This window comes from Mauremys reevesii, linkage group 2, assembly GCF_016161935.1.
Source record: "Mauremys reevesii isolate NIE-2019 linkage group 2, ASM1616193v1, whole genome shotgun sequence".
Classification (NCBI taxonomy): Eukaryota; Metazoa; Chordata; order Testudines; family Geoemydidae; genus Mauremys; species Mauremys reevesii.
The window spans coordinates 133,450,239-133,472,825 of NC_052624.1; the positions used below are offsets into that span (position 1 = coordinate 133,450,239).

A 22,587-nucleotide genomic window follows, 5' to 3' on the forward strand; every position below is an offset into this window, starting at 1 on the left:
GGGCGTTCAGATGCTAGGGGATCAAGGGCTCGGGTGGGGATCAAGGTGCAGCTTCCTGGGGCTCGGTGGCGTGGGGATCAGTGTGCCAGTGACTCATCTGAGTGGTCCAGGTGCAGGGGGGGTTCCGTGTCTGTGTGTAGGGGGGTGAGGCTCAGTGGGAGGGGAGTATGAGGGGGTCTGGATGAATAGAGGTTGGGGGAGCAGCTCCCTGTACAGTGATCCATCCCCCTGCAGCCGAGGAGTGATGGGTGCAGGAAGAGGGTGGGGGGAGGGAGGGAGTTTGCAGAGCTTCCTGGAGCCTGGGGAGAAATCTAGGGGTGGGTCTGGATGCTGTGCAGAGGAACAGGAAGTCCCTTCCTCCCCAGCCCAGCCGGGACTAGCAGCTGAGCCTGGCGCAGGGTAGGAGCCACCAGCCGGGTCTTCTCCAGTCCAGCCTCCTGCCCCACAGTGATTTAAACCTCTTCTGGCTGTCCTCGGCACCCAAAACATACCGCTGGGGAGGATCACATGACCACTCTTGTGGCATCCTTTTGCTTCCTCATCAGAAAGTCATTTTTCTGTGGAGAAGCAAAGAAATCTGCTGGGGACATGAATTCTGTGCACATGGAGTGGCGCAGAATTCCCCCAGGAGTAGTATGTAGCAGTGCCTAATTCAGAAGTCCTTATATGAACAAAATGTCTGGTATAGTCAATAGGATCATCAAGTAAGGATGGCAGTTTTGGAATCTTTGCTTTCAGTTATTTAACTTCTGACAGTGTTTAGTTGCAAACCAGAGATTGAAACTGGATGTGATGTACCAGCCACTAGTTGCAGGTGATAAACACACTGAGACTTAAACAGCTATTGCCCATTTCTAGCCATGGTCAGAATTTAAGTATATTGTGCTTCACTGTATTATAAGCAATTAAAAATGGTGACTGTTAAAGTAACTGCTTGTGCACTAAATATTTGGAGTTGGTTGTATCTATAATAGTACACTGTTTTGATGTAACATTGATCTATAAAACTGTAAATGCCACAGTTGGTAACTTGAATTTTACACCAGTCTTACAGATGAGTTCATTGTTTCAGCACTTCATTCTGCTTACTTGGTCTTTTTGGTTGGTTGTTTCCTTAATCTTGCATATACTGCCTAATCCTTATTAAAATTGAGCCTGCAGTTGCTTTAATCATGAATCTGGGCTAGTCTGAGATGACTTGGTGATAACCTCTTGACTTGCTTTGAGATCTGGATTAAGAAGTGCACTTTCAGGATTTAGCAGACTTGTGAAAACTACTGAGCCTATTGCATACATAATAATTTGTGTCTACTTGCAGGCGTAACGTAACTTGAATTAAAATGTTGTTAAGCTCCCAGCTTCCGTAAGGAAAACTTTTGAGATGTAGCTGAGTGGAGTGCTTAAGAGTAGCAGTTCTCAACCAGGGGCCTGAGGGCTCGGTGGAGGGGCTGCAAGGAGGTTTTAGGGGGTCTGCCAAGCAGGGCTGGCATTAGACTCACTGGGGCCCAGGGCAAAAAGCCAAAGCCCTGCTGCTCCGAGACCCATCACCTGGGTTTGAACCTGAAGCCTGAGCAGCTTAGCTTTGTGGGGGCTCCTGTGTTGTAGGGCCACGGGCAATTTACTCCTGGGGGAATTCTGCTTCACTGCGAATGTATGTCCCCTGCAGCTTTCTTTGCTTCCCCGCAGAAAAATGACTTTCTGACAGGGAAGCAAGGGGAATCCACAAGAGTGGCCATGCAACCTTCCGCAGCAGTATGTTTCGGGTGCCCAGGGCAGCCAGCAGAGAGGTAAATCACTGTGGTGCAGGGGGTGGGACTGGGGAAGACCTGGCTCTCTACCCTGCGTCAGGCTCAGGTGCTAGTCCCAGCTGGACTGGGGAGGATGGGACTTCCTCTTCCCCTGCATGGTGTCTGGGCTGGGTCAGACCCACCCCTATATTTCTCTCAGAGCTGCAGGAAGCTCTGTAAACGCCCCACCTCCTAGCCCCCCCACTTCCTGCACTCATCGCTCCTGAGCTGCAGGAGGAGGGATCCCTGTATAAGGAGCTGCTCCCCCAAGCACCCAACCCCCGTGCACCCAGAACCCAGACTCTCCCGCTGATCTTCACCCCTCCGCACTCAGAACTCCCCCCCCCCCCCCGTGAGCCCAACTCCCTCTGCACATGGACCACCCTGACAAGCCACCCGGATCCCCACTCCACTGAGTCCCATACCCCCAGCATCTGTACCCCCTCGAGCCACTCACGCCCCCCTACCAAGCTCTATCCCCCCATATCCAGACCCCCCTCTTCACCTGGACCCCCCTGCTGCCCCATTACCGTTGCACCCAGAACCCCCCAACAAGCCCCTGTGCATCCAGATCCCCCTGCATCTGGCTCCCCCACTGAGCTACCTGCACCCAGATTGCCCCACACAGAACCCTCTCAACCCACACCTGGGTCCCCCACACTAAACCCCTCCACACTTGGATCCTGCCTTGCTGAGCCTGCCTGCCTTCATCTGGTGCACCGGGTAGTGAGTGAGTGTGTGTGTGTGTGTGTGGTTTTTTTTTTTTTCCCCCCCCCGGGGCAGGTCCAGTCTTTGTGCTGTGTCAGGGTTGGGTGCAGCCTCACCACTGAGTCAATGTCCAGGGTAGGGGAGAGCTGCACAGTGATCTCCCACCTCTGGGCAGCCAGTGGCCTGTGCTCCTCAATGCCATGCTGGAGCCTCCACATTTATTTGGCAAATAAAATGTGCAGAATGTTTAAGTTTTTGGCGCAGAATGCCCTCAGAAGTTGCAGTTGCCCTGAATGTTACCCCTTAATGCTGGCCCTGGCTTTTATATGCAGAAAAATGGTTGTTATGGCACAGGTGGACCCTGAAGTTTTTATAGCATGTTGGGGGGCCTCAGAGAGGAAAAGGTTGAGAACCCCTGCTTCAGAGGACAGTAAACTTTGACTCTGCAATATGTACATGAAACACAGCCCTAAAATATTTCCAGCTGCATCTTTTCCCCATAATTAAAAAACAACACTAGTCCAGCAAACTACTGTGGTATTGGCAGGAGTGGGAGGCACTCTTCCTTTACTCTGTTAGGAGAGTGACTAAGTGTACGGTACCCACCTCCCTCGTGGAAAAAGACAAAATCAGTTGATGGGCCAAATATTTTAGCTCTTATTCTGGCAAAACTACTGCTGAAGTTTAATTCATTTGTCTGAGTAAAGGCAAGAGGATCAGGTGCTGTGTTTGCTAAATTGGGCTTTCGCTAGAGGGGAGACAGCCCCTTCTTGCTGCCTTGCCCAGATGACTCGGTAAACCACATAAGGAGGCAAGATGGCAATGATTTGTGACAGTTATGTAAATCTTCAAATTTTGTGGCATTTTAGGGTTTCTAACTGGTTTCTAGAGAGTAGTATTTCAAGAAATGAGGCAAAGCAGCTCCAGGCTAAGTGCTGCGAATAAAATATTCCTCACTGGTTCAGTGATAGTTCAGCTTTGAACAAAGATGATGTAATGGGTTCTGCTGCAAGTGCTGCTAATCATGTAGTACCCACACTGTCATTGGCTTCACACAGATAGCACTGTACTGCTCCGCTTCAGCATCCCAAGAGCTAGTATGCATCTGTAATACAGTTGAATTATTGCCAGTGTGACTTTGTCTCCTCTATGGCTGATATTACCTTCAGCTTGATAATACTGCACATATGTTCTGGGTGTGCATATGCACCTATCCAGAACTATTGAATTACCCTTTCTTTCACAACACAGGATCACAAACATGAAAGCTTGTGGACATCCGTTCAGGCATTGGATGCCGGTTTTATCCTCTTGTTCTATGATTGGGAGAGGGAGAGCAGGTTGCTATTAGCAACTACTTGCTCATTTAAATAGAAGTGAATTGCACAGGTTTTCGTTCTTTGTGGATTGCTCACTTCTATCCATTACTGAGACCTTAAAATTGAGATTTTGGCGTATCCAGAGTAATTGCACAAATGAATCTTTTAAAGAAAAATATATATATATATAAAAAAATCTGTTCAGTAAAAAACACTTCTCTGGTGTAACTTGTTTAACTATGCCTTTTAAGTATCAGAGGGGTAGCCGTGTTAGTCTGGATCTGTAAAAGCAGCAAAGAGTCCTGTGGCACCTTATAGACTAACAGATGTATTGGAGCATTAGCTTTCGTAGGTGAATACCCACTTTGTCGGATGCATGTGGGTATTCACCCACGAAAGCTCAAGCTCATGCTCCAATACGTCTGTTAGTCTATAAGGTGCCACACGACTCTTTGCTGCTTATGCCTTTTAAGTATCTTTAATAGATTCCTGTGTCACACTGAATCTAGCTGGCATGTATGTGAAGCTAGCTGCAGATTATTCCTGCCTCTTCTTGAGCCAATAAAAAGGGAATCTTGAACCCACCACAAAATCTAGTGTAACTTTAACTAATTACTGGTATTTAAGATTATTGCATTCAAAGATCATGAAAAGGGAAAAGTCAATGTATCTGCATGCAAAGTTCCTTGCTTGATCATACTGGACTACTTGTGTTAAAATTGTTCAACATACATGTTGGAAAATAATATTGTTTGGTTATATTGAGATCCAATTTAATATTAACTTAGCTTGATCACAAATACAGCATAAAATTGTGTGGCCTAAAAAGAGTGCGTGTAACACTACAATGCTGTGTGAATACTGGTTGGTCAACTCCCTCAGACTTGATTGATTTTAACTTGCTCTTGGAGGATAAATCGACATACCAAAGAGCCATGGAAGTGTGGATAGGAATGGTGAAACTAGAAAGAAACTTACCAAGTTTCACATAACTAGAGACAAATAAAGTTTAAGGGCTAGTAAGACCCAAAGACTGCACCTTGGTGGGAAGACCAGCACAATCACTTGCCTCAGCTGCTGTGTGGGGAAATATACTGGGTCTCCTAATAACGTGTGGTACCAAAGCAGAACTTAAGACAGAGGTTACTCTGTCCATTTGATGTCCAGCTGAATGAAATAGAACTTGCCATGGCTGCTGAGCACAAGGTGGTGAGTAGAATTCAAGCTTCTGCTTGTTTGGGGTGTTAATCTTCAGTTGGTCGTCTTTCCTTGTTCTCCTTTTTTGTTTTTGCCCATAGCCATAAGTGCAGGCTCATGCCTCAACTCTTCAGCTTTTAACTGGCAGCAACCACAAAACAAAACACCCTTTTCTTGAGTAATGCAACAGCTTAGTCAATGGTTAGGATTTTCTGCTGTTCCTGGGACGGGATAGGTAACTATACACGATCTCATTACACATTAAAAAAATCATAGCAGATCATCAGCAAGAGTTGTGAAATTGAGCTTTGAAGAAAAAACATATGGTGCTGAGGCTGGTGCCCCTGGGAATGCTTTTCCTTGTATACCTGCCCACTAACAACAGCCAGATGGGAGAGTCCATTTTTCTAGGCTTCACAAAGACTTAAGGATGATGATGATAAATCTTGAATCAACACAACTTGACCATAATGTTGTGATGTTAATAGTTTCTAAAACAGTATATTGGTTTGCTGGGTACTTAAAATAGTTTATTTCTGCATTAATAAGCAGTACTAGAAATCCATTCTGTCATTATAACATTTTAACTGTTCACTTTTACTTGACCTATATATTTGGGAATTATGTAATTAAGCACTATAGAAAAACCTTTCTAGATATTGCCTATAATGTATCAGTTCAGGTAGTACAGAAGTAACCTGGGGGAGGGATAGCTCAGTGGTTTGAGCATTGGCCTGCTAAACCTAAACCTAAACCTAAACCTAAACCCAAACCCAAACCCAAATCCAGGGTTGTGAGTTCAATCCTTGAGGGGGCCACTTAAGGACCTGGGGCAAAAATTGGTGCTGCTAGTGAAGGCAGGGGGCTGGACTCAATGACCTTTCAAGGTCCCTTCCAGTTCTAGGAGATTGGTATATCTCCTATTATTATTTATTTATTTATTTATTTAAGAAATATGGAGCTGGCGAGAAGAACAGTATGGTGAAAAACAGCACATAAAAGGCCTATTGTTTCATGAGTGAAGCAGTATATTGACGCTTTAGACAGTATTAATGGGTGAAATAATATTTTTCAGATAAAAGTGGATGAATTAAAGGCAGGAACAGAAGAAAGACACCAATGGATATATACGTTTAAAAATCCAACCTACTGAATATCAGGGAAGCAGTGTAGGTCACCCTTGGTACTAATTTTGCATTTATTAACAGTTTAACGTCCATTATTCTATAAACATCAGTTGAATGTGTTATAAGCACTTTAGTGGAAGGTGTTGTAAATGGTTGTAAGCCAGGGTGGTAAGCTACCAATTACTTGTTACCTGTGAATTGACCTTTAAACTTTAAATGGAGCCTTACTATAAAGCGTGACCACAATATTAAACTCAAAGGTTTGTTCACGATAGATCCAGTCGGGGATTATTTTCAATTACATTTTAGGTCGTTCCCTCTTCTCCCCTCCCCTACAACTATTAATTAGCCTGTCCACCTGCTCGTTCACCCCTTGTAGTACTGCTTGTAGTACTCATTCAACTGTTATGGCTTGTCATCAAATCAGTTTGTAAGCATTTTGGAACAGGGGCTGGCATTCTGGTTTGTATAATGTCTCAAATATGTGTTAAAATCACTTCTGAGCACTTAACAGCTGTCATAAGAGCAACCACCTGTCTGTCTCAGCCCCTCACATCTCTCATGCTCTTTCTCCTTTTGGTGTGTTAATTATCTTACAGTTTCTGAAACAAGATAAAACTTGAATACCTTAAATTCATTGTTATGTTGAGGTTTACAAGGCAACAAATCACATTGCTTCAATGTACTACTGGAGTAATGCAAATTGTTTGCGGCCATTGTGTGGTGTCTCTGAGTTCTCCTCACCGTCTCACATACAGTTGGTACTAGCAAGGGAACAGTGCATTGTATACCGTCCAAAACAATGGGTCACAAAACAGATATCAGATAGTGTGCATTTGTACTTAGCATTCGGTTGTTGGGTTTTTTTGTTTTTTGTTTTTTGCCAAGAGCTAAAAAACTGGCAATAAATTCCATTCTCTATTGTGTTGAAGTAGTTCCAGGCTGTCCATTCTAATTTACATGCATGTCTGTGAGTCACATGCAGCCCTGCAGTCTGACGAATAAAGTGTGGTCATAGTGCAGGATATTCCTCCCAGGTTGTGTGGGGAGGGGGGTGCATGGGATAGATGAGCGGAAGGGAAGTAAGGTATCCGGAGCAGCAATCATGATGAGCAGTTGAAGGTTTGATGTACTGTCTTGTGACCAGTGAGTTGTCAAGCCTGACCAGAGCTGATTTAGTCAAAAGCACAACAGCCTCAGTGCTCTTGAAGTCTCCTAAAAGTTGAGGATAGTATTTTAATGTTAACTTATAGACCTCTCTTAATTTGACCAATGTGGATGGTGAAATTAAAGGTAGAGGTATATTTCTGATTAAATTGTTCTCTTCTCATTCCACTGTAACTACACATGTTAGAAAACCTAGAGGTGGCTAACATTAAACAGTCTAACTTTGAATGTGTGATCAAACACCACTACATGGATGCTAAGGTACATAATGTTTGGTATGTTGCACCGCTTGTTGAATGCCCTTACACAATATTCAGAGGCTGAGTGAGTTGAACAGGATGACATTTTGTGTGTGTTTTTTGGCAAAGAGGAATAACAATGACATTTGTTTTTAAATACGACCTGTTAGTCATACTTTAAAATTCTGATGGTGTCCTCTGAGCTGAGGGATTGCCAGCACATCCATTATAAATTGCTCTTTCCAAAGGGTGGATGATGCTGGTTCCTTTAGACTGAAACTTGGGGGGAAATAGTAAAATTGCATCCCTTAGTGAATACCTTTGTAATCTGCCTTTGAACCTTGCTGAAGTTCCAAAGATTGGGTTACTTCCGTACTACCTGAACTGATAATTATAGGCAATATCTAGAATTCTTCTAAAAGAGAGTGATTAAGAGAACTAAGGCAGTTGGCAAGTTAGGGATGACCACTATATATTGCAGTAAAAAGGGTTGCTGGAACACTTTGTAAGCTCAAGAACACAACCACGAGACTTTCTAGATATACCTACAGTAAACTGAGACTAATGGCGTCTAGTCCTGAGAAACATGGCAACTACTATCTACGATTTCATAGTTTTCTCGTTCATTATTATAGCTTTTTTAATACTTTTTGAATTCAGACACTGTTGCCAAATATTCATTGGTTTCAGACACTATACATGAGTCCACAACACAGTTTTCCCGCCTGCACTTAACAGCTCACACTAATACCCACCATTGCTGACTATTTGAGATGGAATTAAATTATCCCAGAAATTCTTTACTCAGGTCAGAGTTTTAAGGCATGGAAAATCTTGCAGTGTCACTGCCTGCTGGTTTTGTAGCTAGTTGACAAACATCTCCCAAGCAGTCACTGTGGTATATTTCACAAGCACTGCATTAATTAAACTTAGAATGAAACGACCACTTCAATTGTGCTTGAAATAACCTTTTTCGTGGAATAAAGTCCTTTAGGTATCAGCCTTGGTGTATTTGCACATTGCTATTGAAAAACACCAATGAAGTCCAGCACAATGGAATATAGTGCCTAAGTGGGAGAATGATACCCTTTTATTGTCACGTAAAATAAATGAGAAGAGGGGACATGTGAAAAGAACCGGAGCTTTATAATACTGTCAGATAGCAAGCAAATTTTTATATAATAAAATGGGTTGTCAGGGAGGTGGGAGGGCTGTGGTCAAATTCTCTGCTTGGTCTATGGAGGGAACAGTAATGAAGTGGTATGGACCATGACTAGGAGTTAGTGAATTCCATTACTCTTGACTCACCTTCCCTTTTTTAGTCTTTCAATAGGCAACTGGAAATTAGTTTGTTCCCAAGATGTAACTTTCTGGTGAGTCATTTTGGTTGCATCACATAACTGTACTAACGGCACTTAACATTATGTATTTTATCAAAAATTGCAGAATACACAGAACTGAACCATAGGTGTTAAGGTCTGGTGGTCAACGTGTCACTTTGTTTCTACGGTTTCTGTCTGCAACAATTTGAGTTCTTAAGCAGAACAAAAGTTGAAGGAAATGAAAACTAGCATTAGAGCAAGTTGCTTCTCTTTGCTCACTGCACCTGGGGAATTGCTTTTAGAGATGAGAATTTCACTAGACTGTCTCATTGAGCACACTGCAGTAGACTTGCCCCAGCTTGTGATTCCACTTCACCCACAGAAGTGAGAATTCATCTTTCTAGTTTAATGTGCTTTTGAGAGAGCTAACGAGATGGGCTTTAAATGTTCTCAACCTAATTGTTTGAGGCTTCTTCTGATTTAAAAAATAAAATCTGTTCTTCAAGCTTCTTGAAAGGCTTTAAAAATGTACTGCCTCTACAAAGGAGATGCCTTTTACAGATGGCCATTTTCTGTCACTAATTTCTTTTGTTACCTTGGAGAAGGAGCACACCTATAAGATCAGATTTCGAGCCAAATATGTATTCTAGGTCTCTTAGCAAACTTATTTTAGACCCTATTAAATTATATGGAAATTTCCTTTAATAGTTTCAGGTATGATATGAGACTTCCTCTTCACGTCGAAGTAAATCTGAAATTCCACAGCCTGTTCTGGTGGAAAAGGGAGAAGACCGTTTGAGAACTGGGAAATAGGGCTCTCACCTTGGGAAGAAAGCTTCATTCCCCAAGTTTCTCCCGCACTCAGTATGTACCTTATTCACTTGTAGGTTTATTAATATATTTAATTTCTTTCTTTCTCTTTTACTAAAGAACTTGCTTCTCTTTGTTGGGTAATCCAGGTATAGGTTAGGGAAACAAATTGAGTCATATTTTATAACCTCACTGGAATATTATCCAGGTGAATTAACTGATCCATATTTAGCAAGAGACATACCTCTTCATAGGGAATAATTCTGCTTTTGGAATTATGGAATAGTATGTAGACAAAGATTTGTTGAAAAAATACAGAAAGACCATTCTGGAAATCGTAGTTCAGGTTTACGGTGCTTGCACTCATTACCGTTCTTGCTGTGGAGTACAGGTGAGTTGAAAGGAAAACTATGAAGCTTAAGTTGTTTTTCTCTTTATTTATTGACCAATTATTACTTGAAATTTAAAACTGAAGCTTGTCTTTGGACCAGACTATTTTGCCTCTGCTTATGCAACTGATGTGTGTGTAGCTGTGAAAATGGCAGACGTTTGTCTGCTGCCTGGTTCATGTGCAGCAGCAGGGTGACCTCATCCTGCGTATGCACTGATCTGGAAGCAGACAAACAGGCTTCCCTCTCTTCTTAAGAAAGTGCATGGTGCAGTAGAATTGCATACCATTAGATCTAAATGTTGTGTTCCATATGAAGTGGTTTTCCACACATTGTGAGTGGTGCCAGCTAGCTTCCGGATTTGCAATACAGAACTGTAGAATAGCAAATGAAAGTGACAGGATTTAGATTTCTGCAGTGTAAGAGAAAGGGGTAGTACACACCAGGGTGGAGAAAAACCAATTTATTTATAAATAAAAAAAATAAAAATTGGATTTTTTAATTTAAATTAGATATTTTTGATAAAATGCTTTTTGAGGAAAAATCCTATCTAAAGATAGTTTTAATTAAGATACATTATAGCTCAAAGACGTCTCATCATGGAATAGGGATTATAAATTCTAATTCTATAGTATGAGACAATATATCCATGTAATGTATAAGAAAAGTTTTGTAAATGAGTTCCAATAGTTCATGGATTACGGACCCAATCTTATGGGGTTCATGAGGCTTCTCTATAGATGATTTAGGTTAATCTTTCTATCTACCCAACGGGTCTCAGTGCTCAGTCTAGAAGATACCGTCAGAGTTGCTTAGTTTTGCAGTTCTCAAACTGTGGATTTGTGTCTCCTGAGATAACATGCTTGTTAACAGCAAAAATGTTGATAAATAATACATAGAGGTGAGAAATAACAGACCTCAACTCTATTGTCCCTCTGCAAATTTGTGTACACAGAGTCAACCCCATACCTCATTCTAAAAGTGCAGTTTCAAAAAGTTCAATGAATAGAAGATTGTTGGGGGTGGAATAGATTTGGACAAGGAGAAGAAGTCTGGAGATAAATGTGAGAAGGGAGGGACAGGCGGTAGAAACAAAAGTGAAAGTGTTTGAACAGCGTATTCCAGAAGTCTTGGTCTTTCTGAGTGAAGCCTTCATTGATTTGAGATCTACCATACCATTCTCTCATTAGAAGGGAAAACCTATAATGGCAGCAAGCCGTAAGACCCAGTTTCGGAATAAGAGCTATTGAAGAAATGTATGTTTGCTGATGATGTTTTAAAGAAGGTCACACCAGTGAACTGGTGGAAGTCACTTAAGCACTTGGATTCAGAGACTGTTGAAATGATAATCTCACTTTTAACAGCAGTAGCTTCTTCTGCCTGTGTAGAAGGAATATTTTCTTCTTTGGATTAATTCATTTCAAATTGAGAAATCGTTTGGGACCTGAAAAAGCAGGAAAGCTTGTTTTTCTTTTCCAGATAATGAACAAACAGGAAAATGAAGGTGAAGACGACTGAGTTAGCTGCAGAAGCCAATATTTTAAGTTTCTCATGTTGAGTTGGCTGACATAGTCAATTTAATTGTTTTTTAAATATTTCATGTAACTATTTTAGTTGAAAACAATTTTAACAAAAAAAAGTGATTTTAAAAAACTTTAATGTTTAACTAAGTTCAAAGATTTATATGCTTGTTTTGTTAAAATATTATATGTTTGCTGTTGAAGAAAAGAAACCAGAATATATAACGTTATTTTAGTTAAATAAAACAATTTAAATGTCTGTCTGGTGGTGATCTCCTCCTAATACAGCATGGCAAGAAAATCCTCCAAATATTAATGATTAATGTGTTGAATTGTAAAAGCAGCAAAGAGTCCTGTGGCACCTTATAGAGTAACAGACGTTTTGGAGCATGATGCATCGGACGAAGTGGGTATTCACCCACGAAAGCTCATGCTCCAAAACATCTGTTAGTCTATAAGGTGCCACAGGACTCTTTGCTGCTTTTACAGATCCAGACTAACACGGCTACCCCTCTGATACTGTGTTGAATTGGTGATTGTTCACCTCCCAGTGATTTCATAAATATCTGCTTCAATTACCTTTGGTAAATGAAATAACCAAACAATTATTCATTTTCTGATATAGCTGTAAAACTAATCTGAAACGTTTTCAAAATAAATCACTTAAAAATATATAGTGTGTACTTTCTAAAAATGAAACCTACATCTATCTCTGAGTTGTGAAGAATATGTATTAAGGTTATAACAACCAACAAGAATGCACTTTTATGTAGAAATCCATGATTAAATCGAGTCTTCCTGACTAGTGATTTAAATCAAATTGATTTAAATCACATCCACCCTGGTACACACAAACCAAAATAAATTATAAATGAAGCTGCTATTTGTTACTCTTTTTTCTTAATGTAATTTTACAAGTTCTCTTTAAAATCGGGTATTCAGCAAGCGAGAAATTGCTTTATATTAGCTTTGAGTGGTGGAAAACTGATGTAGAAATAGTGTGCGGTGTGTTAAATAGAGACTTTATACAGGCAAATATTGTGTTGAATGGCTGCAAATGCTATTGTGTGAGAAATGTGGTCAGCTTCAGAATTCCAATCGTACATTTTTTCTTATACATGCTTGAATTAGAAGTCCATTCTTCAGTTAAAGCTCTCAATGTAGGTATATACGTATAGAATTGCTTCTACATTTCAAACCTTTGTTTGCTTGAACACTATGCCACCTTGTGCTTCTCGAAATCCTCTGAATACTGCAGGCACTGCAGTGAAAAAGACAGCAGCAGCAACTGCAGACTGGCCTGGTTTGAAAGGATGACATCACCTCCATTAATGTGTGATAAAGACTGCTGGCTCAGAGGTTGCTGAGCTGTGTAGAGATTAGTGCAGATATTTTTGGCACTGCTCTTGAGTACATTTAATGACTTTCTTCAATAAGTCTTACTAAACCTACAAATCATAAGTGCTTTGTAGTACAATTAACCTTAAAAAAGATAACGGGCTGCTTTATTTATTGGCATGATCACTCCCCCATGGAGTTAAAAAGAGCACATGCTCTTTCCTTTCCTCCAGCACCCTCTCACCCAAATATAACCCCTGCTGTCTTTTGCCTCCAGTAAATTCACCATTGTATAACAGGTACAGAAATAGGCTCTTAAGGGGACAGGAACATGAAACTCATACACCTTGAGCCTTTAAGGGCACAATCAGCTGCAGTGAGTAAGTCTGGAGGTCCCAGTTTAGCAAGGTGCTTAATCTAGTGCCTAACCTCACTAGCCAGTCATTGAAGACAGTGGGATTATACACATTCTTAGGTATCTAGTGGAATTGGAGCCTAAGGCAGACTCTAACGTACAGAACTAACCCCATACAATAAGATTATTTCTGCATGAATTTCTATCAGATAAAACAATGTTTTTCACTTTAACTTTAATAAAATCAGCATCTTTAATTGATCCAGTGTGGTGGGTGAGGGAGTGGTATACAGAACTCACAGCAGGTTTAGGGTTGATAGCTCAGAGCATTACTAAAGAACTTTGCCTCTTGAAAGAGAGGCTGCAGAATACTATCACCTTTCTAGAGCTGGTGGTAACGGTGCTATTGCAGAAGAAATGCATTTACAAACATGCTGGCAGACTTGTTCTTTTCATCTAAAGCTGCTGGTCTTACTCTTGTCCCCAGTAGAGATACAGCTGCCATAGGGGGGAGCTAGGATATATCAACAAAAATTTGCTACGTGGGATTTCTACATTCCAGAACATGAGTGGCTCCTTGAGCAGCTGCAACCTGCAGGACCTGTGATGCTCAAACAGGGATCTAAAACTTCAAACCATGCCCCCACATTAGTTGGATGTGGAATGGCTATGTAATCTAGGAATGCTGACCTGTAACTTATCGATACCATATGTGATCCGAATAGTGAGAGTTGCTCTGTGGCTATATTGTCTTATTGGGCTGTAATCTGAATGTTTTCATTAACTTTTAATGGTGGCTATTGGAAGAACGAGGAGGAGAGCAAGACAACAGCTCTAGATAAGCAGCTTCCTGATAAATTTAGGGGCAGTTACAAAACACTGGTCAAATAATTAGTGGTGAAGGTGCTATTTCCCGGCTCCAGCCCAGAGCAATGCAGCTCTTTTGCCAAGGCGGGGAGCCTAGAGATCAAAGCGATTCTTAACTGTTAAGACTTGGGGGTAGGGTGGGGGGATTGTCAATGAGTTCTTCCTGGGGACAACAAATGACATAATCAGACGGGTCATGCAGGAGTGTCTGAAGTAAAGCCGTCCCAAGCTTCCAGGAGAGACGGTAGGCTTTAAGGAAGATAGGCCTCAGTATTGTTTTTGGTTTAAGATCTGTCTCTGAAATGTGTTGGTACTAATTAAAAATATACGGCATTAAGAAGGATGTGTGGTCACTGGATACCACTGGCCATAGCTCTCGAGGAGAAGAAATGCACATACTGAACCTAAGGCATGCCTCCTTAGGTAATCACAGTTAGTATTCAGAGATGGCAGCCTAAGGGCTGGTCTACACTGAGGGGGGATCGATCTAAGATACGCAACTTCAGCTACGTGAATAGTGTAGCTGAAGTCGAAGTATCTTAGATCGAGTTACCTACCGTCCTCACGGCGCGGGATCGACGTCTGTGGCTCCCCATGTCGACTCCGCTACCGCCATTCGCGTTGGTGGAGTTCCGGAGTCGACAGGAGCGTGTTCGGGGATCGATATATCGCGTCTAGATGAGACGCGATATATCGATCTCCGAGAAATCGATTGCTACCCGCCGATACGGCCGGTAGTGAAGACGTACTCTAAGTCCCAGTCTCGATTCCATTCTGAGATTATGGCTTGAGAAGGAGACAAGAAAGGGCCAGAGGTCAAGTCACAGTTAGTTAACAGGGAACAACTAGCAGAAACTCATTGGAGCAGAGGCAACATCAAAGCCACCTTCCCTCACTTGGGACGAATTACCACTGGGGAGTGGGGGGCAAGAATGAGCTTGTGTAAGGTGCATTATATGTTGTACCACTTGGCCTTCTGGAGGATTCAAGACCTTAGGGGGTCTTGTATGTTTCATTTTAAAATCTGCATAAAATCTTGCGATTAAAATGCTGAATGTGGCTAAAAAATGGATGACTTTGATTTTTAAAAGAATCTTTTTTGAAAAGATACAATTGAAAAATTATGAATTATGATTTAGTCGGGGTGATGTTCCACCCATGGAATACCACCTGTTTTGTTGACTTAACAGATTCTGCAAATGAGAAACTTGTTTTATCTTGTTTGCAGGTATTTCCCGAAGAGATTGCCTGTGAGGAAGCATTAATGATGCACCTTAGAAAAATTTCTCTTAGCAAGACACTCTAAGCACTATGTATGTGGTTGACTGGAAGATGAAAAGGGAGATAGAAGGATGCAAACAGAGTTCTAGCTGCAGGCCATGGGGTGGCATTACTTTGAATGCTGGACATTTACAAAGGGGTTTAAGAGGAACCATGCAAGAGATTTAAAATGTCACTTGCTCTCCATGAAGTGAATGCTTTTTTTCCCATCTAAACATGCAGGAACTTGGAGTATGTCTGTGCTGCAGCTGGGAGCATGCTTCTCAGCTCAGGCAGACAGTTTCACAGTAGCTCTGCTTGAGCTAGTGCATTAAAAGCAGCGGTGTAGCTAGGTGTAGCACAGGTAGCTTGGACTTGCTTGAGTACAAACTCTCTTGTACCCCCTGGGTACATACTCGGACAGCTACCCTGAGCTGCCACTTACGTTACCCCAGCTACACTGCTATGTTTAGTGCACTAGTTTGAGCAGAGCTAGTGTGTTTGTGTACATGAACTAGGAAAAGCACTCCCAGCTGCAGTTCTAGTGCCTGTCTGGTGCTGAAAGTTTTTCTAATTTGGTGGCAACTATTAAACAAGTCTGTTTTTTATGCTGACTTGCAGCAGTTTCTTAAAATATGATTTTTAACTTCTGTGGATATAAATGGAAAATGTAACACTACTGCTTAGAATATTCTAGCCTCCCCATCCCGACTCTTTCTGAACAAGAGACTACACAAGCCTCTTGACAACTCAGTGATATCCTTATGAAGTTTCTCTGTGTTCTTCTAAGACTTAATGGTACTAGCTTCTAAGTGAAAGAATTTATTGGCACGTTAGTTGAATTTTTTTATTCTGGTAAGCTTTGCAACAATCAATGGAATTCCTCATTGAATTAGGAAGTAGTAAAACTATTTGCTAAAGGCCAGTTGACAGTTCTTTGGTGTAATCAGAAATTGCTGGATCTTTGGATCATCTCAAATCTCTTTTTGTGAGCCCTGGCTTGTAAAAGGTGGAGATGAATGAATATTCACTGGTTTTTGCAAAGTATTCCTAAGGTTCACACCAGTAGAAGCCAAGACCTAGAAAGGAATCGGCATGTAAGATACTTTTAGTTTTGCTTATGGAGATGTTTTGAAAATGGTGTGTAAAGTAGTGTGTAGGTGACTGAAATCCATTGCTTGCTGCCTTGAAGGATTCATGCCATTAGTTGCATATTAGACCTCTGTTTGCTGGAAGAGGATGTGAAAGACTGGTATCAGAACACCATTCAAAGTGAGAGCTACTAAATTAAGTTGACCGTTCTTTTTATCTACTTTGAAAAAGCTTAACTTCAGTGCTTCATCTTCCATTAAGGGTTGCCCACTGACCATGTTGTTACATGACATGTATACACACTTCTCAAGTGATCATTCGTGTATTTGCATAGGTAAAATTTTATCGGATAAAAATGGAGTTTACAAAAGATTCTAACTTACTGAGATCTCATTAATAGGTTCAAAAGAACTTAAATAAAGTTGTAGGCTTCAAGGTACATTTAAAGAAGGTAAATGTTTCCTTTATGTATTAGGTAGATGGGATTTGAAAGCCTGCTTACATTGCATATCAAACCGCTGACTTATTTCCTTGTTTCTTATGTGTTCCAGGGTTTCGCAAAAATGATGAAATGAAGGCTATGGAAGTATTACCAATTTTAAAGGAAAAAGTTGCCTATCTTTCAGGTAAAGTCTTACTCTTACTAACATGCATTGTATTTTTAATTGAAGTGTTTGACAGCCACAGGAAAAAAAACACTAGTTTACATGTCCACAAAATACCAGGTAAAACTGCCTACCAGTGTTAAATATTTGTATGTCTCAACACCTGTACAATAAGAACTATCACATAATTTTTTTCCAATATTTATCTTTGTACAATGACGTGAAATTAAAGTATCACTGGCAACTTTTTTCCACAATAGATTACTTGCTTTTTCCACTTCACTCAAAATGCTTTTCCCTTCCTCTGTTTTTTCCCTGTCTTATGAGCCTTAAATTTGTTCTCTGCTTGGAAATGTGGTAAAATAGCACAAGTGTGTTGACCAGTTCATTGGGTTGTGTGTTTGACCTGTAAAGCCTTTGTCACTAGTTGATCAAGAGACAAAATTGACCAGCGTTGCATTGAGAGAGGCGTGATTCTACACCCGCGCCCCCTCCCCCCCCAATGTCTCCAGTATACAATTGGAGTTCAGTACTGGCTAGTCTACAAACTAATGGAAGGATTTAAAAGTGTGGTTTAGATTCACAAAGACATCAGCTGTTTGGTGTTAACCTGCACATTGATAGGAAACCTTCCTTAAAGGAATGCTGACCTTATCTTTTAATGACGTACTCCTGTGAACTAGGCCTCGGCTGTGGCTTCATTCTGAGTTAAATGCTTTAAAAACTGTTGAGATTAAGAAGCAGCCCATAATCTGTAAACGAGAAATCACTTGCAGAGGACAGTTTCAGCCTTGATTTTTTTTTTTAAGTTTAATTATGTGTTAAAACTGCAGAAAGGTCTTTATCTGTAAATATTCAGACACACAACAGTGCCTCAGATTGGGCTAGTGCTCATTGGTATGGTGTAGTGGCACCTAACACAGTGATGCTACTGTTTGCTTTTGAGTGTATGGGTCATGGGACTTTGCTCTCCCTTTCCCCTGTTTTGTGTTTTTTCTCAAAATGCATTGCTTCATTGAAGCCCAATAACTTGAGTCTTCTCCTAATAGGACGGGGTTTTTCTTATATTAAAACAGTGTACATCAGTGATGCATGTATTAATTACTGAAGGCTACTTAATGATCTTTGTCACCTTCCGTTATTCACCTGCATACTTCTTCCCCCAGTGTTCAAGGAAAAATACTCCCTTGGGAGTAGGTCTCTGTCATGTGCCATAATCTTTTATGGCATAGTGTAAATGGAATATTTAGGTGTCACTCTAGTGAGTTAGTGGCAACAACATGACTGCAAAACATTTTTCACTTATATTCCTCAAGAAAAAGGTAGAAAAAATGGGCAGCCCCCCTGCAACTTGAAAATGTTTGCTAAGTGGATATTGGGAATGGTACCTTGCTGCTTTTCATAGTGGAGTAGTGTTAATATGGCTTATCTGAACCCAGAGAAAATGGGATGGTTCTGGAGGAGCTTGCTTAGTGTCACGTGGGCCCACCCCATGTTTTTATGTTGGTGTAAATGTGAGAGGATATGCAACAAATCACAACATAGAGGATTCTAAATGTATTATACCAGCTATAAGAACTGCCCATTTCAGTACCCAGGAAGATTAGGGTGAGGAAAAAAATATTGACTTACTGGTTTATTGCAGAAAAATGCAATTAGCAGCTTTTCAATAGATTGTGTCGCTACAGGTGCTGTTAGTTTATCTGGTAAAACTGTATCCAGCTTCTCTGAAATTTATTTACAAGGGACTTATATCAGGTCATTATATTAAACCATTAAGATTTAAAAATAGTACATGTACAAACATATAGGAAATTTGAGAACACGGTATAAATTTCTGAATAAGATCTGTACTGGAAATGTAATAGTTCTGTTAAATCAATTCACTTATAGGCATACTACATTTTTGCATTCCTTCCTAATTGGTTTCTTAGAGTTGGCAAGCTGTTAAACAAGCTCACTATTAATAGTCAAACACATCTATGTACAGAAGTGAAAAATAGTGAGAAAAGGCAGCAATTCTATATAGAATAAGTACTTAACTCCCAGTCCCAGGTCCCCTCTCCCATCTGCTGCGCCACACTCAATCTTGATCTATTTTTTCTTTTCCTAATCTTATTTCCTGCCCCCACCCCCCCACCCCGGTCTGGCTCTTGTCCCTTCCATGTTCAAATCAGATGGCTTCCTGCTCCTCACTAAGTAGTGCAAGCAGAGGGTCATTGACAGTGCCGAAGAGAAGGGTTTACTGTTCAGTTCCAATGTCTGACTCGAGTATGGCCCACTTCAGCCCAAACTGCAGTTGCCAGGGAAAGTCCTGCTCAGGCCTGGATTGGAGTATGCCTAGTGTGGATGAAATCTCCTGAGAACTTAGTGCTAAGCTCAGAGTTTCTACCGCACATATGCGAACAGTAATTTTTCAAAGGCTTATAACTTGTGGGTGGATTTTCACAAAGATGGCAAAAAGTAAATCCCTGACAAAGAGGCCACCCCCTTGCCAAATTTCAAGTCCCTGCTCAACAGTATGGGAGTGCTAGAGCTTCTCAAGAAAGGAGTCTGTTTCAGCATGGGCAAAATCATGGTTCCTCCCCGACCCTTCTAACTTTGTTCTCACGAATGGAATAGTTTTGGCTGAAAACTTGAAACAAAACAAAACCACCAGCACGTAGCACAGGGGTCGGCAACGTTTCAGAAGTGGTGTGCCGAGTCTTCATTTATTCACTCTAATTTAAGGTTTCGTGTGCCAGTAATTCATTTTAACGTTCTTAGAAAGTCTCTTTCTATAAGTCTATAATATATAACTAAACTATTGTTGTATGTAAAGTAAATAAGGTTTTTAAAATGTTTAAGAAGCTTCATTTAAAATTAAATTAAAATGCAGAGTCCTCTGGACTGGTGGCCAGGACCCGAGCAGTGCGAGTGCCACTGGAAATCAGCTTGTGTGCCACCTTCGGCACGCGTGCCATAGGTTGCCTACCCCTGATGTAGCAGATACCCAGTCCAGAAAATTTCAGTCCAAATGACCAAAGTTCAGCAAAGTTGTAAGCAACTGAAGACGGTCTTAAAATAGAACTATCAGACAACTTTAATACTAGACGGTGCTACCCACTCTGCCTGTATGTTGGTACGTGGCTGCACTTAATCATTTACTGTAGAAGGTACTCTTTTGGTCTTCATGATGGCATAAACAAAACACCATGAGTGAGTGCTGAACACTGAATCAGCACGATGTATCAGAAAGATTAAGTATTGAACTCATTCATAAAAATTTATGCCATAACGTATCCCTCACAATTTAAAGACAAGCCAGTAAACTTCAGTCCAGATCCTGGTTCTCTGCTCTCTTTGCACTGCTCTGGTAACCATTAGGAGGGTTGAAACGGCCACATCTCTAGCTATGGGTCCATAGTCCATGGGAAACCTCCCAATGGTCATAGAGCCAGTATAGCTCACTCCTAAGCTTCCTCCTGCAGCCCCTGGTGAAGGGGAGAGTTAGGCTGTCATGGAGAGAGGGTGTGGTTGGAACAGGCTGTGAAATTATCATCTGCTGGTCAAGTTCAGAGTAGCCTTGAGGCTGCTCTAATCTTCACTGGAACCAGGGGCTGCCACAAATCCAGCCTGACCATCAGAGAACCGTAACCAGGAATTGGGGCTTCTTTTCCGCAGGAGCTTTTCTTGTAACTATTAGCTCATGTGTATTGCGAGTTGTATATTAATTCACTGCTTTGATCTAGCTGAAGTACTTGATTTAATTTGAATCCTGTGTAATTGTTTTCTTCCGAGAGTGTAGTGATGCATGTACTTTGATATGGGAGGGAAAGGACTGTTAACTTTTTATGTTGCACTGCTGCTGGCAAGATATAGATATAGTTGCATTTCTTACACTGTTCTTAATACCATAAAAATACTGTCACTGGAAGTTCAGCAAAAGGAATCTGACAGCATCTTGGAAGCAATACTGCACTGACTACAAGGCAGAGTTAGTTTACACCACACAGGTATCTAGCTGATCATTTTGTATACTAAGCTTAATTTAAAAGAGTTGTTTCTATGTCAAGTTTAAAGCTATAAAATGAGAAATGATAGAAATGAAGACGTGCTGTTAATTTTAGTATATTAAGTGGTGCCCCATAGTTAAATTTCATTGTCACTAGTAGGTGATTGGATATACAGTTGCAATCCATTCTTCAAGCAGAATTTGTTTTACTTTGTTCACAAAATTACGGAATAAAACCACTCAGATAAAAATGGGGGAGCTCAGAGGCAGAGCTGCTAGCCAATTATCTACATGTTTTATTGGTCCAGTCTCTTACACAGTGATACAAGGATTTCACTTTTCCAGAGTGAACATGTGGATAAATTCCTAATGAATTGACAGATTCAGCAGCTGCAGGTCAACACATGAATGTATAAGCCATTTATCTCTTACTGTAATAGGTAATAAAACCCATTGTTTTGGAGTCATTTGCTTATAAAACAAAGTAGATTCTGGGTAAGCCTCACATGTCACCATGAGTGTTAGATTTTATAAACTCAAGGCTTGGAGTCTCTTACTAAAAGACAGTGACAAAAATCTACAATGAAAGTCATCCCTACAATCCCAATTCTTTTATTGCTAGGTGCACATTGTTTAGCCATCACAATATGCTATTTCAGGTACGTTGTACTGCAGTGTTGAAGTCTAAAAATTATTTAAAGCATAGTCCTAATTTTTTTTTTCTAGGCCTTGAATTTGTATTTCTATTAGGATGAGGATGCATCCTCACTGCAGAAAGTGTGACTTGATGCTGTTATCATATGCACTTGCTTAAAACTCTTTATTTCAAAAGCAACACCTTGATAGCTCCCAATAATATTTGAGTAGTTCAGCGGAGCTGACAGCATGTGATGCTGTTCTTTCTTTATAGGATGATATTAACCATTGCTGAGTTGTTCATATTTAGTGCACAGCGGAATAAAGCTCTCAATATGAAATTATGTAGTGTCCATGGGTTCTTCTAAGTAGGCACATGCTGATGTAATCCGACTACTTTAATTGAAGTCATTTATATTAATAGCATATAGGCACTCAGATGGTGGGAGTATGCTGAGATCTGTAGTATTGTCTTTGGTTAAGACAACTCCCCACTCTTTCACGTTACTCTTTGTGGTTGCACAGTCAAATGAACAAGTTTCACAGAACCGATGATTATCCGTAATTTGCTGTCAGTCATGGAATTGTAACTAACCGAAAAGCATGCAGTCGGGTAGCATGGTTTGTTTCTGTCAGGTTTTAGGCTTTGTCTATACTGGTACTTTCATCGCTAAAACTTTTGTCACACAGAGTTGTGAAAAATCTTCCCTCTGAACGACGACAGTTGTAGTGACGAAAAGCACTGGTGTGGACAGCACTTCGTCGGGAGCCACGCTCCTGGCAACGAAGCTACCACCCCTCTTTGGAGGTGGTTTTATTCTGATGCCGGGTGAGCTCTCTCCCGGCGATAAAGAG

At 40.9% G+C, this 22,587-nt stretch overlaps 1 protein-coding gene across 10 annotated transcripts in view; it reads left to right on the forward strand.

Moving 5' to 3' along the window:
* Positions 1 to 22,587, forward strand: part of TRIO (trio Rho guanine nucleotide exchange factor) — a 437,405-nt gene that overhangs the window by 102,432 nt on the left and 312,386 nt on the right. For 6 of the 10 annotated variants that reach the window (XM_039521976.1, XM_039521977.1, XM_039521978.1 and 3 more), the window contains exon 2: positions 17,049 to 17,123. In XM_039521976.1, coding sequence (XP_039377910.1) covers positions 17,049 to 17,123 — 75 coding nt within the window. Of the gene's footprint in view, positions 1 to 9,574; positions 9,581 to 9,605; positions 9,731 to 11,544; positions 11,570 to 17,048; positions 17,124 to 22,587 lie in introns of those variants that run through there. The other 4 variants (XM_039521970.1, XM_039521969.1, XM_039521973.1 and 1 more) reach the window with 3 other exon arrangements.